An 18,509-nucleotide genomic window follows, 5' to 3' on the forward strand; every position below is an offset into this window, starting at 1 on the left:
CGGAGTTCACCAGCGAACAAAATCATATTAAGTTTGGGTGGAAAAAAAGGAAATTAGATCCTGCATGAGTGCAATCAGCAATCTCTGTCACAAAGGAGTATCACCATCTTTGTAGATTTCTCTTTGCCCTTTTCAAACTTCAGCACAAGCTTTGTGGGTAATTCTAAATAAATCAGTCCTGTCTGCAAAAAACAGAAGCCTTTGTAGAGCTTCTGAGGCATCCTGTTCCCCCTACTTTCATCAAGACTTAAAAGACACATGCATTTCTTCTGATAGCTCAATGTCAGCTGCTTCCATCCTGTCGAACTTTGATCAGTTTATGTTTTATGATCATACATCACCAAATTCGAAGGAACATCCTCGCTTTTTAGTGAGGGACAACTTGCTCTCCATCATACCATACCTTTTCAAAAAAAGAAAAAAGAATACAGGCTCGTTCACCTCTTATGCGTGATAAGCATACAATCAGAAAGGAAGAATGAAAAGAAAGGAATTCAAATCTCACAAAGCTTTTGTCTTGTTCTCTGTCTCACCGTGGTGCTCGACTTGGCTCTCATAGTCTCTTTCAGTCGCCCTTCTTTTAAAGTCAGTGGGGATTTACCGAGTTGGTTCTGCTCTGTTGAACTTCTTGTCCAGAAATAATGGATTTTCTCTCTCTCTCTCTCTCTCTCTCTCTCTCTCTCTCTCTCTCTCTCTCTCTCTCTGCTGGAAGCATAAATCCCTTGTGTTCTGTCCAATGAAAAATACCTGAAAATACCTGAGGAATAGCAATCAGTCCTGCTCAGTCAATCAAAAACATACTATTGAGAATAAAAACAAACGCAAGATATTGGATATACAAATTAATTAACAGGTTCTATTGTTTTATTGATTGTTGCGTTTGAGCAATTACCTTATACAGAATAGGTTTATATTCTTTCTGCACTGATTGATGTCTTATTCAGGTTGTATTCCTGTCTCCATGTCCGAGTTTTTCCTCACATCTACTGTATATATCCTCTGAATATATATACTGTGTATTACTTTTTGTACAGTTGTACATTCATTGTACACATCTCATATTGTACATTTTTATATTCCATATTCTCTATACATATTGTGGCTTACATACATCCTGCACTAATATACCGTAGAAACTTAGAAATGAGCATCAGAAAATAATAAGGACATATTCCTCGGTTTGTTTGTTTTTTTTCCTCGGTCTTGCACACATGCAGTAATAGTGGAAAAATGCGGCAGCAGGCTATTCCCAAAATACCACTATGCTCCTAAAGGAAGCACAACATGTTTCACCCGTTACACCGTGTAACAGACACTGTCTTTCGGTAAAGCCTGTGTAAAGTTCATTAGTTTCAATGTAGACACAGGTGCGGCTTATTTATGTTTAAAATAAAAATCTTTGTCAAATTCAGTGGGTGCGGCTTATACATGCGCTTTATAGTCCGGAAATTACGGTAACTTCTCATATATGTTCATACATATGTTAAAATATTGTTAGAGTATTTGCACACCAGCTTCCCCACATTTTTACTCTACCCATATACTTCATATTTATTTGTTGTAGTTACTCAACAGCTCATGCACATTTTTTTTACTGCCATAGCCTTTATATTTATTTGCTATACATTTATCCGCTTATGTATTACATATCTATCTATCTATCCGTCTGTCCATCCCTCCCTCCCTCCCTCCCTCCCTCCCTCCTCCCTCCCTCCTCCCTCCCTCCCTCCCTTCCTCCCTCCCTCCCTCCCTCCCTTCCTCTATCTATCTATCTATCTATCTATCTATCTATCTATCTATCTATCTATCTATCTATCTATCTATCTATCTATCTATCTATCTATCTATCTATCTATCTATCTAAGCCAGTAGTTCAGCTAACAGCTCTGATAGACTGATGATGATAATGATGGTTCAGGATGTTTTTTCTTCTCCATTTTTCCTGAATCCACTGTAACCCCAAGCAGGATAAAACGGTCCTTGAAGATGAAGCCCCCATTGGTGAACAGAAAACATTAACAATGATGGAGCTATAATGAATGGACATTTGGTGCCACCCAGATGAGAATGGGTTTCCTTTTGAGTCTGGTTCCTTTCAAGGTTTCTTCCTCGTATCATCTCAGGGAGTTTTTTCCCTTGCTGCAGTCACTACTGGTTTATTCATTAGGGATGAAATTCTAAGGAACAAACTTATAGGCACTAAGGAGTTATACATTCCAACTTCATAACCTCTTTATTTCTGTAAAGCTGCTTTTGAAAAATGTCCATTGTTAGTATATAAAAAAGCTATATACATGAAAATACAAAGGGATGTCTCCGGTAGTAATACTTAATTGACACATCTGTCTCTTAATGTTGCAGTATATGTAAAATGTAATATATACATCATATATTAATCATTACTAAGATGTAATGTAGATGTTTGGCCACTCCATCCATCCATCCATCCATCCATCCATCCATCCATCCATCCATCTCTCTCTCTCTCTCTCTCTCTCTCTCTCTCTCTCTTTCTTTCTTTCTTTCTTTCTTTCTTTCATGGTGATCCAGTGAAAATAAAAGGCCACTGTATATAATTGACCATGCATTACTTTTATCTTTATTAAACCATTCAGTGCAGTCTTATGGTAGGGGGTGTTGTGATCCTGGAGGACGCCACTTTATTCAGAATAGAAATGTTTCTTCATAAAAAAAAAAGTGTCATCAGTGTTATTGCCATTTGATTGTGTTTTTCTTCTTCTTCTGCTTGGTGTTTTATGCCTTAAAAGAGTTCAGAAATTGTTGATGAGTATAAATCATGTTATGTGGCATGGAGCTAATGTACTTGGTTACGACATGTGTGTAGACTGTACAATGCTGACACCTATTGAAACACAGGCGACAGTGCAAGTTATGTGGCATTTTATTAGCTAGTCAGTAGACCTCAGTAGAATAACATACCATAGAATCCTCACTCCTGTTATCAGAGAACAGGGGTTACGATGGTAACCTTAAGTTTCTATCACTGTTGAACCATGACCAAAGACATGTATTTCACATTGGTCATTTTTCATCTGGGAAAGCCCCAAAGCATACAATGTATACAGGACATTAGCTGTGATAAGAGCAGCCATCCATTTGTCTTTTGTACATAATGCTGGTTTTCTTGGCTGGTATTTATTTGTATTTTTTTGCAGCATTTCTTTCTCCCTTTTTGCCATTGGGATCTATTTCTATTCATTTTTGAAATTAAAGAGGAATTTTTACATCCGTTTTTGTGTTGCCTTTTTTCTATTTAGCATTTTTTTAATCTTTATTGAATTCTTTTTATGAACATTTTAATATTTCATGTTTGATTTTGTTTTTGCAATTGGGGTAAACACTTCTTGGTTCACTGAGTAAGTCAGGTGTCTGTACACATGCAGCCAAGTGAAGTTTGGAATCCCAGTCTTCAAAAAAGTGGAACTGTCTCATTCCAGTAAAATACCCCTTCAGCATGACATAGCTATTGAACAATGAGAGAAATACGTCTCTGAAACTTTTCCCATTTAGACCCAAAAGTTCCTCTTTTAATGATTTTTTTCTTTTTTAATAACACACTCCTCTCTTCCTTTGCTCTTTTCTCTGAGTGATCTAGTACTTTGTAATAATTGCAGCCATCTTGTAAACCTCCAGGGTTAAAGAATGTGATTAGAGCACCCCAATAATAGTGAAGTGTCTGCAGTATAAGTGTCCTCTGGTGAGTCTTTTAGCATATAGCAGAGCTCTTAGTCCCCCTCTTTATCTCCACATTTACAAAAAAGATGTGAAATTTGAAGCGGACACAGTTCAGTATCGCCTTCAAGATGTTTTAATAACTTATTTTTGCACATCAGAATCTGGATAGAGGCTGTTGGAGAAATAGATTTGATTTCAGTCCCTGGTTTGATTCTCAGCTCGGGTTACTGTCTGCATGGAGCTCCACAAGTTCTCCCAGTGTGTTACTTCTCCTATTTACATTCAGAAACCGCTGTTGTTGTTTTATGTGTTAAATTCTGGACCTGAAATCAGTAGGTATATAATGCTGATTAATTGCTTTACAGCGTTTCTCAGATCAGAAATGAAATTCTCAAAATTACTTGTTCATCCTCCACATCATTTAGTCATTTGTGCTCATCATAAGAACATTTCTTGCTGCTTTGTTTAAATTGCGAATGCTTTTGTACAATCATTTAATCGATTGTGTACAAGTGTCTGCTGTTTACTACATTATCTACATACTACATTATGTTCATATTGATCAAAATATATTATACTAGTTTCACCTGAATAGTCTTAACCCCCCAAAACATCTCAACATCAGTTCATTGCATACGTCATTGACTGCAAAAAGGTTAAACCAGTTGTCATCATCTGTCTTCTGAAATTTCTATCAAACTTTTATTTGTAAATGTGTCTTGAATTGATGAATTGTGCAGATGAACCTTGAATGTCACTAATGAAGGTGTGTGTATGGCATCAGATCAACCAATAATCAACGAGTTCTCTAAAACAGGTCAAATGTGAATCTTGTGAACTTTCAACTGGAGAGTGTATACAGACACAAAACACAGAACAACAATTTCTGAAAATGCATGAACAACTAAGAAACAAACAAACATTCGTATAGCACAGTAAAAGTCTGAATCCTGTCTGGTCGCTTGCAATCAATACAAATCAAATATGCAATTAAATAAACTTGTACTGCTGAAATTCATATTTACCACGGAAGGAAGTCAAATTTTGTGCATTCTTTTTAGTCACTGTGATCCAATCCGTAGTTTATATCAAGAAATCCTGAAATTGTGCATCATACTGATACCATGACTAAGCATTTTGATGATTTTGTTTGTAAACTATGACAAAGGGACTTTTCATTCTGATAGGAATGACATGTTCATTTACACAAACTTACATTTGAGAGATGAACTAAAAATTATTTTTGAAAAGTACAGGCTTTTGCAGGAAATCCAATGTATTGTGCTGTTTGTACACATTGTTTTGAGAATGCACTTACCGGTTTTGCAAATATTCGAGTCGAGAAATGCTCCAAAACAGCTGGGAAAAACTGTGAACTAGAACATCAGCTAACACTGGTGTCAATGATCTAAAATAAGCCTGTACTATTTTGTAATTAGAAATAAAGACAACTTTGCTAGAAAGCTAAATATCTTCAAATCGTTTGTGGTTTGAATAATTAAGGAATAAAGCATGATATTGTCATGCTTTATGTGCTGATATTCAACTGCAAAAAGTAGTGTGATGCTGCGCTTATTCAGGTCCTCAAAATGACCCTGTGCCATTCATGTTGTCCAAGTTATATCTGTGGTGATTTGCTTTATGAATACAAAGAAAATCTGTGTCTGTGAAACTTTTGAAAATCTGCTGGATCTTTTTGTCTGGTTTAGGTTACACACACTTTACATTTTGCTTAGATTGACAAACTGCTTAAAATTTGATGGTATGTTCTGGGTTTTTTTTTTGCAGTGCCATCTGGTTCCTTTTCTGATTTAGATTCAAACTGAACCCATGATGTTTTTTCAGCTGTACAGCTAAACATAGTATCACTTAAAGGATTGTGACAGACCGCATATGCACCGTTTAGCATAATTTAGTCTTGATTGCAGTCATTAACTAATTACCTTTTCTTTGCCAATCAGACAGCGTTTCTTCGGAATACTCCTACTTGAATAGATCCATCACTGCGCTTCACAAGTCTTCACTACGCTTGTAATCCACAGCTGACATACGAAACAAGGACAAATGAATCTTTAAAATTGCTTCATTTAAGTGTCTGAACTTTTATCACAGTTTAAGATCTCACCATTTTATATAATTCACAAATCATTTGATCTTTTTTAACTGAGCAACAATTCTGTTCTTGTCTGGTGAAGTAAATTCTGAGGACAGATGGAAAACTTTGACAGTAATATAAACCAGCTGTTTGTATGTCGCCATTAACACTTGGCGGCTTTTTATCTAGGGTTATTTTTAATGTTCTCCTTATCTAAGGTGACCTGTTTAGCTCGTTTTACAAACATTACATAAAAATGACCTCTTGTTCTTATTAACTTACCATCTAATGATTTTCCAGGTTAAACTAGACCTACATTTCATTGTATCTTTATTAAAATCCAAGAGAAATTAATAACAGATAACCAAATTTTGGGCATGCACATATAAAGCAGACCAGATTTTGTATCAGATTTTGTTGAAAATAAAAGAATGATCACAGTTTGCAAAAAAGTGCCCTGTAGTTATAAATCTGACCAAGTGGAGGAGCACATGTGCAATAACAGAATACCCATTTGCTAATGTACTTATTCACATGCATCAGTTTCCAGGACCCTGACAGCATGCATTGCTCCATCTCAGATTCATCCCAGTCATGATAATCAGGATGAATCAATTGTGGGTGACTGAGTAGATCAGGGGTGGCCGACCATTAAAAATCAAACACACACAAACTTCAATATGAACGCCGTGATCGACAAACTTCGATATGAACGTAAGAGCCGCATGAAACCAGCCAAAGAGCCACATGCGGCTCTTTGGCTGGTTTCATACGGCTCTTACGTTCATATCGAAGTTTGTGTGTGTTTGATTTTTAATGTGCGTGTTCGCTTTGCTTGAGTTCAATACGGTATTTTTAAAACTTAAATGAGCTTGCCCCTACTGAGAAACTTTGCGGTATATCAGACCTGGGCAAACTACGGCCCGCGGGCCACATCCGGCTCTTTTGCACCGAAAATCTTCGGCCGAAATACCTAAATCACCGAGACAACACGGCGGAAACACAATTGTAATGACGCAATAAAAATCGCAGCCAGCACACGGTTATCTGGATAAGAGCAACATGTCTGCGGTGTGCGGATAGCGATGTGCAAAACATGCAATGCTGAAATTTCAAGAGGGGGTGTATCTGCAAAGAGTTTCTCCAAGTTGGGTTTAATTTATCACCTGAAATCCAAACATCCCGATTGCCATTCTAAATATGAGAAGAACACGGCGCAGAAAAGTAGTCAATCCGAGCATGCGCACTCCGTCTGTAGTGGATGTTTTTGAAAAGGCAGAAAAGTTTTCCAGTGATGGTGCCAAGGCAAAAGGCATAACACAAAAAATTATAGATTTCATTGCCTTTTAAATTGAATTTTTATTTCGGTGCATCCCTAAAATATTATCGTTGGTGTGGCCCTCTGACACAATGCAGGTTTCTCATGTGGCCCCTTGTAAAAATTAATTGCCCACCCCTGCGGTATATTCATCTCACGCACATGCGCATTTGACGAAAATACCGTATTGAACTTAAGCGAAGTGAACACGTACATAAAAAAAAAAAACACACACAAAGTCTGTTTTCTACCCTGAAACACGTGACATCAAAGCATCGATCTGTTCTGACTGACACGCACGTGAAAATTGCTTCGAGTGGCAACAACGGAATACGAGCCAGATTTAAAGGGGATTGTTCAAGGCAAGGAATGCCAAAAGTCTCACTAAGTAACATGCATAGTAAAAGAAAAACGCTATTGTAAATTATTATATTTTTGTTTGTGGACTTGGTTAAACTAAGAGTTTGTGTGTGAGAGACAGTGCACACAATGTTCATTGTTGAAAATGACTGTCCTGTGGTCTTAGAACTGTAGGAGTCAATTTCTGTCATTATGTTGGTGTGTGACATTTACAATAAATCTGGCTGAGCAGAGGTGTGTGTGTGTGTGTGTGTGTGTGTGTTAGAGGAAGGGATGGGTGATGTTCATGTGTGCCCATGTGTATGATGTGGCTCTTTGCGGTAACACAGTAAAAAAATGTGGCTCTCTGTCTCTGACTGGTTGGCCACCCCTGGAATAGATTCATTAAGGTTCTATACATAAGATGAGATGTACAATATGGTAAATGAACATTCTCTTTGGCTACATTTAAGTAACATCATACTAATAATGGGAAAGGCTGTAGCTTTCAAATAATGCTTGAAGGGGCTCAAACATTCCCCACACCATTACACCACCCCCACAGTAGGTTGTTTCCAAGGATTCACGCTTTTGATGCCAAATTTTGACCCGAAAAACTTCCAGGCATTGTTCTCTGCTCATCAGCTGTTCAGTTTTGATGAACTTGTGTTCACAGTAGCCACACATTTCAGATCATGGTTGACAGAATTGGAACTTGATGTGCGTGCTCTTCTGGTTTTTTTGTGTCCCATTCACCACAATGCGATGCATTCTGCGATGCTGTTCTGTACTCTGCAGTAGTAAAGTGCTCATTTTTGTCTTTCGTGTCAGCTCAAAGCGGTCCTGCCATTTTCCTCTGGCCTCTCTCATCAAAAAGCCATTTGTGCCCACAAAACTGTCGCTCACTGAATGCTTTTTTTTGTCTGTAAACTATAAAGACTGTTTTGTGTCAAAATTTCGGTACATCAGCAGTTTCTAAAACGCTCAAACCAGCCTGTCCGGCACAAACAAACATGCCACGGTTAAAGTCACAAAGATCACAGCGTGTCCCCATTCTGATGTTTGGAGGTAAACATTACCTGAAACTCTTGCCTTGTGGACACTACATTGTGCTACTGGCACATAATTTGATAATTAGATAACTGCATGAATGAGGTGTACAGCTGTCCTTGATAAGTTGCATAGCAAGAATGCTTCTGTTAAAAAAAATCTACCATTTACCAATGTATCAGTCTTTCATAGGTCAGTTTAAGAACACAGACTTTGTGCCAATTATAATATTATCCATTTAGAGTCAGTTTGGAACTAAACTGTTATTTTTGGCTTTACAAGAAAATGTGTGATAACGTCCAAATAAGCTTTTTTTATGCAGTGCACCATTGGTCTGACTGTAAAATAAGACGGACACGGTGCCACATGATAGAACTTTAGAGTAAACGGTGATTACGACAAGAACAGCTGGCAAACCTCTTCTGTGTGTGTTTTTTCACGCTCATCAAACTTATGATGCTTTGCATCAAAGCATCTTCTGTGTCCTGCTGTTATTCTGGGTGCGTCTAGAAATAGATGGTTGAGTATCCGTTCCTTAAAAAGCCACATTAGCTCCAAAACATTTACCACTTAGGGAATACAAATTTAATTAAAGAAGCGACAAGATAAATATGAAACAAAGTCTTCCTTAGAGTTCAACATCCATTCAGTCAAGTCATGAATGCAACTGTAAAAGAAAAATAGTTTTTCATTCATAGCACAGGGCTCAAACAGCGTGCATAAAAAGTTCATGATCTCTATTTTTGGCAACAACAAAATTCCGAGAGCCAGAAGTATACCAGCGAACATCCAGATCCAAATTCCTGCTCCAAAAGGTCAATGAGAGAGTGATGCCTTTCCCAAGATGGGGTACAGTGTTTATGAGAAGAAAAGATGCATTAGACGGAATCTCTTGCTGGTGGCAACATATCATTTAGTTTATTATGCCCCTTTTTAAGAAGCAAATATTTTAACCATTATATTCACACTTCAGTATGTACAATACCTGCACTGGGATTTTAATTAATCTTTCTTGATAAATGGTGCTGCGATTGTATGTGTTTAAAAGCTTCTTTGCTTACTGACTTTTAAAATAATTAATCTGGCATCACATTTATCGATTCAGCCGAGTGCTGGAAATTCGATTTACTCACGATGTTGCCCTTTCATCTTATTCTTTAGAATCGCACACAGATCCCCATTGCACTACATCACATTATATCATAATAGAATAAAAAAAGAATCAATTTGTACATGTACTAAATGCAGCTTATAAAACAGACAGCTTTAATAAAAATTAAAAAAAAAATCAAATGGCAATAAAATAGCACCCTTTTAGGGTGTTACTGAAATGAGGAGTTTGTTGGGTGGAATCCACAGGTATAATTGGATTATAAATGTACATCAGATAACGCAGTCATATTAAAGAATGTGACCTGTCCATATCGTTTTCATTCTCTCTTTATTTATTCATCCAGTCATCAAGCAGGTTCTGCAACAGAACTGGCGAAAGAGTTTCTTCTCACACAGTCGGTTGGACTTCACCATGTCGCAGAAAACTTCATCCGCTTACAGAGGGAAAGAAAAAGATTGAGAGAGCGAGAGAGAGAGAGAGAGAGAGAGAGAGAGAGAGAGAGAAATTTAGACCACTCATTTAGTTCAGATAAGGGATAATATAACCTACATTAGTCATACTAACTGCATTTTCTACAACTGCAACTTTCCAACCAAAATCTAATATATGGCTATGGCCAGATTATAAGAAGGTGTTTTAAAAATGTTCAAGCAAATAAATGTCACCCAGGCCAATACTCGACCACACCATCAAACACTTCCTGATTACATAGAATATAAAGATGCATTGGACTAATGGCTGTAAGATGTAATTTCTGAACTGGTTATACAAAAACTGAACACCTTTAACTCTGGATGGTCTTCTTAACCTAAACTACATTCATCAGCAACAAACAAAACTTCACTTCATACCTTAGAGTTCACTGTATATAAAATGTTTGCTTTAAATAAAATATACAGACATATGAGCTTGTTCAATCTATAACACGGACTATACAGTTGGCTGTTTAAAGAAGGAACATATTCCTCATTCACAGTTAGATGGCTAGCTTGCTAAGATAAAATAAACATACAGAAAACTTCTTTGCATTTGTGTATTGTCTGGGCTATTTGTGAATTTATGTGATTTTGTAAATATGTCTCAGATATCTGAGTTCTGTCACCTGTCTCTTTGTAACAAGAAGAAATCGTAATTAGCATCTAGCTTGGCACTATTTAGTTCCTGTTAGTGGTATTATGTGTGAATAGCACGGTTTAATCAATCCCACTTGAGCATAACTCACAACAATGTGTACCATGTGTTATTCAATACAGAAAGCCCTAATTATTCAACACAACGCTTTTAATGAATCAGGCCAGGTGTTAACCAGGCCATAATAACTCCTGTTATTTTACTATTTAAATCACAAAACATAGCAAAAATTACATATAATTTTTTTATATAAAAAAAATTAAATTAGAGCAGCTTTTTAGGCCCTGTGCAGTACTCAAATTCTTCCACACTATCTTTAACAAATCAAGTGTTCATGAATCACTTTGTGCACAGGTCGTGCTGGAATATGTTTCCCTTTCAGGAACTCGAGCTGCGTCAACAACACTTTGGGAACGCTTCGGCGTGACCACACAGGAAGCTATAAAAGCACATGCCATGGAAACGGCGCTAGATTCTTTTTGTTCAGGAAGCGCTCTGTGTGTGTCTGTGTTTACCAAGGTAAATTATTGGTAAGTGGTAAAAAAGAAAAAAAAAAAACAGCTTGTGTGTGGCTTGCTTAGGGGGATCATGCTCAGTCGGTTCTCGATTAAGCCGGCTACCCGAATTGCGGACGCATGTCCATTGAGAGCGTTTTTTTGAGGAGGGCGCTCCCGCCCCTTGTGGTTCTGGCCCGCTTCCGCCGAGGCGAAGTGGCGACTGAGGTCGTGGGAGTCGCAAATCGACCTGGCAGAAGGATTCGAGATGGGCCTGTTCCTTTCTCCTTCCTCCTGATTCTCTTAAGAGACTGTCTGGCAGCCTGGAAACGCCTGCTGGACATTTCTCAGTGGGTCCTGCACACAGCAGAGGCTATAAGATTTAGTTCGGGTCTTGTCTACCCTGGTTCAATGGGGTGTGTCCTGCTCTGGTGAGACCCGAGCAGGCTCTGGTTATGGAACAAGAAGTAGAAACTCTCTTGAGGAAGCAGGACATTGAGGTGGTCCCTACATTCACCAGAGAGTCCGGGTTCTACATAGTTCCCAAGAAGGATGGTGGGGGCTGCGGCTCATTTTAGATCTGCGTCAGCTAAACTGCTCTCTAATGAGACTCAGGTTCAAGATGTTTACCCTGAAACAGCTCATGTCCCAAATCAGGTCAGAGGACTGGTTTGTGACTATAGATCTGTAAGACGCATATTTTCACGTATCCATCCTTCCTTCACAAAGTGTGTGGATGCGGCTCTGGCTCCTCTAGGATTTTGACCTGAACTATATCGACGATTGGTTGATATTGGCTCGATCAGAGTATTTGGTGACCCGGCATCTAAGATTTGACTGATATGCGGGTGCAGCTGTCTCCTCCACGAGTCGATTCTATTCTCGCTGCCGTCAAGAGAGTGAGAGAAGTCCAGCTACTCACTGTGAAGCAGTTTCAAAAACTGCTGGGTCTGATGGCAGCTGCCTCCAATGTGATGCCACTTGGCCTCCTATACATGTAACCCCTACAGTGGGACAGAGAGTTCACCTGGTAGGGCAACCCACTCGGCACAATCAAGTTCACACGGAGAGCCTTACGGGCCTTAAACATGTGAAGAGAACCTGGGTTCCTGTTACAGGGCCCTGTGTTGGGGGCTCCATGTCGTCATAGGTGGCCGCTTCACCCAAGGTCTATAGAATTCCTTCAAGAACAGTTCGCCAAATGGTTGTCACCTTCCACCCTAAATGTTTACTTGTCCACTATTGCGGCTTATCATGCTCCGCTTGCTAGGGAAAAACCTGTCAGTGACACGTTTAGTGACTCGAGCCCTTTCCCAAGGTGCCCTTGAGATTTGTGACTGTCAAGACTGTTTTTCTACTGGCCAAGTTTTTCGCCCTGTCTGTGAGCCCCTCCTGTCTTTAGTTTACCCCAGGCATGCCCAGTGCCTTCCCCTACTCCAGCCTGGGGTATGTCCCCAAGGTGCCTCGGCTGTCCCACGTTCAGTCGTGCTCCAGACATTCTATCCTCCTCCATTTCAGGCCCCAGCCAAGAGAGGCTTTACCTGGGTGTGCCTGAACGTCCACAGAACTGCCATGTAGAGAAAGTTGGACCAGCTGTTTGTCTGCTATGGTCCATATAAGAGGGGTCTCCCTGTGGATAAGCAGACCATAAGCAGGTAGATTGTGGATGCTATCCCCTCCTCTTTCGAGTCTTCTGGTCTCCCCACTCCTTTCAGGTTCAGAGCTCACTCCACCCAGAGTGTGGCAGCTTCTAAGGCTTTGTCCTCTGGGGTATCTCTCCAAGACATTTGCAATGCTGCGGGCTGGTCTACTCCACTGACCTTTGTCAGGTACTACAGCCTTGACCTTAGTGCCACTCCTGGCCCCTTTGTCCTTCGACCTAGCTGTGCCCATCCACACTAGGCAGGAATAGGTCACTCTTGCAATATTGAGCACCCATTCCCAAAGGGTTGTTGAAGTTCCTGAACAGGAACGTCTCTAGGTTAAGTATGTAAACCCTAGTTCCCTGAGGAAATGAAACAATGTGTCTCCAGGCCACACTCCCTGCATCCCTGCAGCACTTCCTTCACTTTCTAAGCTAGCACCGTCTCCACAGCATGTGCTTTTATAGCTTCCTGGTTGTAACCTCACACTGCCGATGACGTTGTGTCTTTCTGTTGGACAGATTACACATGTGATTCAGAGCGTAGTCATGCGGAAGCATTCTCAAAGTGTTGTTGACGCAGCCTCTCGTTCCAATAAGGAACTACGGTTACATACGTAACCTAGAGACGTTAGATCTGCCTGTTCCAATGAAAAGAAACTGTAATGCTTAGCGAGATTCAAACGAGATTCAAAGACCTTCTGTGTTTTAAATATTATGCTTTGGAGACTTTATGGTAACGTATCTTAAAGAACCAGTGTATTGCAGTTTTCCAGTCAGTAAATTAGGCAATGAAAAAAAAAGCGGTCATGCATTATTGTGATGAGTCATTCATGAACGATTCTTTCATTTTGAACAAGTCTTTAATTTGTCTCAGAAGAGCGAGTAGCCTCAGAGTGATTAGTTCAATTTCTACTGAACGTGCATGATCAAAGCATCGCAAAATCCCTGTAGGTTATGTCAAAAAACAGAATTGAGTAGTTTACCTTTCGACTTTTTTACTCCAAGTCATTTTTATCATGTGACTCTCATATATGTTATGCAGTGCAATACACAGGAAACAGTTTCGAGTAGATCATCTCATGAATCCTCTTGAATGAGTTGTTTGTTTTGTTGGCATGTTTTGGGGATCTGCTTATTGAAAATTAAATATTTTATATTATTTCTGTTCAAAGGAGAGAAATGAAGTAAATTACTCAAAAAAAACCCTAAAAAACGATTAATTCATTTGATGAACGAGATTCAAAGAACCAAGTCACTAAATGATATGATCTTCCCATCACTGATGCATTAACCCCTTTATCTCAACAAATTGTGACAGGTCAGTTTTTGATGCGAAAATACGATGTGCAGTTAGCATGGGACTTTCACTCTATCCATCAATGTCATCATATTTAAACGTTCGGTCTTTCCTACTGTCGAACTGCAATTCACAATTGTACCATGGTATTTACAGTTTCCTATTATTTAGTCTCCTTTCATGCTCACTTGCCTGACCCGCTCACCCCAGTTGTGTTGCTATGTAAGTTTGGACAAAGAGGGATTTGGGTTAATGTGGGACAGAATTTTCTCAAACAAGCATTGCTGGCACCCTGCTGCAGTGCCTATTCACAACCAATTATACCCCTTAAGTCTCTTGGTTCTTCCCAGACTCTCACTTGCTGTTACTTTCTAGTCCTTCTTCCCCTCTCCCTCTCTCAATCTCTTCATACAGTTACATTCCTTTCTCTGTCAAAAATCTTTTCTCTTCCCTTTTTTTCTTCCAGTTTTCTGTCTGCTTTGTAACTTTATCCATTTAACTGTACTTAATTTTTTCTCTTTCCTCTCTTTCTATGAATAAGTCTTCAGCCCCCTGGGCCGCAGTTGAGCCGTCTGCAACCAGCTTTGTTAGAGACGATTTAAAACTCAAGTGGCCTCTGAAAGCTCTCTGGTAATGAAGCTGCAAAAACAATGCAGTAAGAGTAGAGTGTCAAAGCACGGCATGACAGTGCAGCTTTCCTTAGCTGAAACCATGCCTAGCTCAGGTCCATGGCAGTAAAAGTCTTTCTTACCCAAGTGGTAAACAACTTCTCAATACAGCATGTAGAGCAAGAAGTTCAAATTCCAAGTTCAAGATCACTAAGACATTTATTTAGCATTTATATGAGGGGTGTTTAGTGTCACTGCCTTGCAACATGGTGCTTTGCAAAGTTTCCTAGTGTGGGAAAGTCTTTAGGACAAAGGAGATTACACTTTCTAGTTTCTTAGCAAAATAATAAGCTGCATTTTTAATAAAAAGCCAGAAATTGAGATGTTTGTAAAGGACAATTTTATAAATGTTACACAACCTTAAATCAAATTTTTTACCACATATACCGTAATTTCCGGACCCATATATAAGCCGCATCCACAGAATTTTACAAATATTTTTATTTTGAACATAAATAAGCCGCACCCTTCTGTCTACACTGAAACTAATGAACTTTACACAGGCTTTAACAAAAGACACGTTACACACGGTGTAACGGGTGAAATATGTTGCGCTTCCTTTAGGAGCATAGCGGTATTTTGGGAAAAGACCGGCACTGCATTTTCCGGTATTACTGCATGTGTGCAAGACAAGGATTATGTCCTTATTATTTTCTGATGCTCATTTCTAAGTTTCTTTGACAAACCCGTAACGCTGTTGCTAAGAAAAATAAAAAGGCACGAGTTTTGGAAACCTGTCTGTGCTTATATGATTTCTGTTGCAACTGGAGTTAGTGAGCTATCCCTTAACCCTGACTCAACGCGTTACAACGGCTTGTTTTTAAACAGTAGCCGACCAAGAAAGTCATTGTTCACTGTCTTCCTCCTTCCTTTCACAACTATTTCTCTCGGGAGTTGATCTTTTGGCATTCGGAAATTTCATTGGTCTAATGTTATGGGGTTCCATTTTTTGGCTTGAAGTTTGTGAAACCGGGAAAAATCCAGGAAAAATTCATAAATAAGCCGCTTCGTTGTTTAAACCGCGGGGTTCAAAACGTGGGAAAAAAGTAGCGGCTTATAGTCCGGAAAATACGGTAATGTTTTGCTCATTAATAAATAAAATATTTTATTTACTGGCAAATCTAATAAGCCTTCAGATTGTGAGACATGACCCCAACTCTGGATTATTATTATTATAACAGGTGTCATTTTAGTTTTTTACTAAATGAATGGAAATGGCAGTGGTAAATACATATTTCAAGAAGAAGGAGGATTATAGGGTGACGTATAAGAGTGGAGGAAGGTGCACACAGGTGGACTATGTTCTATGCAGGAGATGGAACTTGAAGGAGATTGGAGACTGTAAGGTGTTGGCAGGGGACAGTGTAGCTAGACAGCATCAGATGGTGGTCTGTAGGATGGATTTGGAAGTAAAGAAGAAAAGGAGAAGCGTGAGGACTGAAAGAAGAATAAGATGTTGGAAACTGAAGGAGGAAGACTATAGTGTGAGATTCAGGGAGGTGGTGGTGAGGAGGTGCTGGATGATAAAGCAACTACTGCAGAAGTGATAAGAGAGACAGCTAGAAAGATTGTGTAGCAGGAAGTGAATAGGATTAGTAAGGAGGAAGTGAGAGTAACACTTAAGAGGATGAAGAGTGGAAAGTCAGTAGGACCAGATGACATAATGGTAGAAGCGGTAGAAGATTTTGGAAGGTAAGAGGATGCCTGAGGAATGGAGAAGGAGTGTGCTGGTACAAATCTTTAAGAACAAGGGAGATGTGCAGACCTGCAGTAACTACCATGAAGTTATGGAAAAGAGTAGTGGAAGCCAGGCTGAGAGAAGAGGTGACCATCTGTGAGCAACAGTATGGTTTCATGTTTGGAAAGTTTATAGGACTGTGGTGAGACCTCTGATGTTGTATGGTTTAGAGACAGTGGCATTGACAAAAATACAAGAAGTGGAGCTGGAGGTAGCAGAGCTGAAGTTGTTAAGGTTTTGGTTGGGAGTGACGAGGATGGACAGGATTAGAAAATTGGTTTATTAGAGGGACAGCGCATGTAGGACGTTTTGGAGAGAAGGTGAGGGAGGTGAGATTGAGATGGTTTGGACATGTTCAGAGGAGGGACATAGGGTATATATCGCTAGGAGAATGTAGAGGATGAATCCACCAGGAAGGAAGAAAAGAGGAAGGCCAAGAAGGAGGTTTATGGATTTAGTGAATCTAATTAGAAAGATAAGATATAGTACACTATAGTAAACTATTACAGCACATTGACAATTTTACAATAGTATTTTACTTCAGCCAATGATACATAAAGTGAATGGCAGGATTTCAATATATTTATTTCTCTATATATATTTCTATTAGGCGGGCAGTTAAACATACGCAGCCTGATCCCTAAACGTGATCAGGTCTCAGCACTTCTTCTGGATTCAAACTTGGATTACCTCAGTTTAACAGAATCGTGGCTTCATAGTAACATTCCAACTAATATGATTGACATTGCTGGGTATCAGTGTTTTAGAAAGGACAGAATAACAGGCAAATTGTCTTTGATGTAATATACATCAAAGACAAATTTAAATGTCACTTAAATAAACTGAATACCCCCTGGAATGTTAAGCCCTAAATGTAATCCTTTCGCCTACTATAAATTTTAATATCTCTGTCCTCTATAATCCACCTTCTCATAATGTTAAGTTTTATGATGAATTAAAGGTTATAGTTAAACAACTGGACTTTTATAGAGAGACAGTATGGTATGGTGACTATAATATTAACTGGTCTGATAAAAACTGTAAACATAAACTCAAAGCACTTATGACAAAATACAACTATCGATAAATAATTGTAGGACCCACAAGAATAACAAGGCACACCAAGACCCTCATTGATTTAGCATTTACAAATAGACCTGAACGAATAATGAAGATTTATAATTTGATTACTGGACTCTCGGACCACAACATGACTTTGGCTGTTAGGAAACTGACGAAGAAGTGCCTGCAGTACTTTGGTAAACCTGTTCATGAAAAAATACAGTTTATTATTCCTAAAAGTAGAATTATGCAATTTCAAAGAGAGCTTAAAAATATAAACTGGGAACTAATTATGACACTAGATGATGTAGAGGAGTGTTGTAATTCTATGACCACATCTATTACAAATCTAATTGAAAAATTTACAAAGCAAATAAAACCTAAACAAAAAGTTTTCACGGTGCCCTGGATAAATAATGAAATACGTAACCTTATGAAAAAACGAGATTTCGCTCTGAAAACATCTTTAAGATCTAAACTTAATACCGATCTTCTGACTTACAGAAGTTTTAGGAACAAGGTTGTATCTGAGCTGCGAAAAGCAAAAGTGACATATTACACTCATTTAATTGATAGTGCTAAAGGCAACAATAAGTCACTTTGGAGGCATTTAAATAATCTGACTAATAAATCAAATAAACACAAAAAGATTAAAGAACTTAACATTAATGGAAATAGTATAACCGATTGTGCCATTATGGCTGATGAATTTAATTCATATTTTTTACAATCTGTTGAAGAACTAACAAAAGAATTCCAGCTTGTCAATCCTCTCAATTATCCACTGAGAGCAACCTCAACAGATTCCTTTTATATTAAAGAGGTGTCGGATATAAAAGTTGCAGAAATAATTAATAAACTT

General features: G+C 38.8%; 1 protein-coding gene across 2 annotated transcripts in view; it reads right to left on the reverse strand.

Annotated features, from left to right (window-relative positions):
• Positions 1 to 9,388: 9,388 nt before the first annotated feature.
• pcsk6 (proprotein convertase subtilisin/kexin type 6) overlaps positions 9,389 to 18,509 on the reverse strand; it is a 72,217-nt gene continuing 63,096 nt past the window's right edge. For both annotated transcript variants that reach the window (XM_046858222.1, XM_046858221.1), the window contains exon 21: positions 9,389 to 10,045. In XM_046858222.1, coding sequence (XP_046714178.1) covers positions 9,948 to 10,045 — 98 coding nt within the window. In that variant the 3' untranslated portion in view covers positions 9,389 to 9,947. The remainder of the gene's footprint in view (positions 10,046 to 18,509) is intronic.

The sequence above is a fragment of the Silurus meridionalis genome, chromosome 9 (genome assembly GCF_014805685.1).
Source record: "Silurus meridionalis isolate SWU-2019-XX chromosome 9, ASM1480568v1, whole genome shotgun sequence".
Taxonomy (NCBI): Eukaryota; Metazoa; Chordata; class Actinopteri; order Siluriformes; family Siluridae; genus Silurus; species Silurus meridionalis.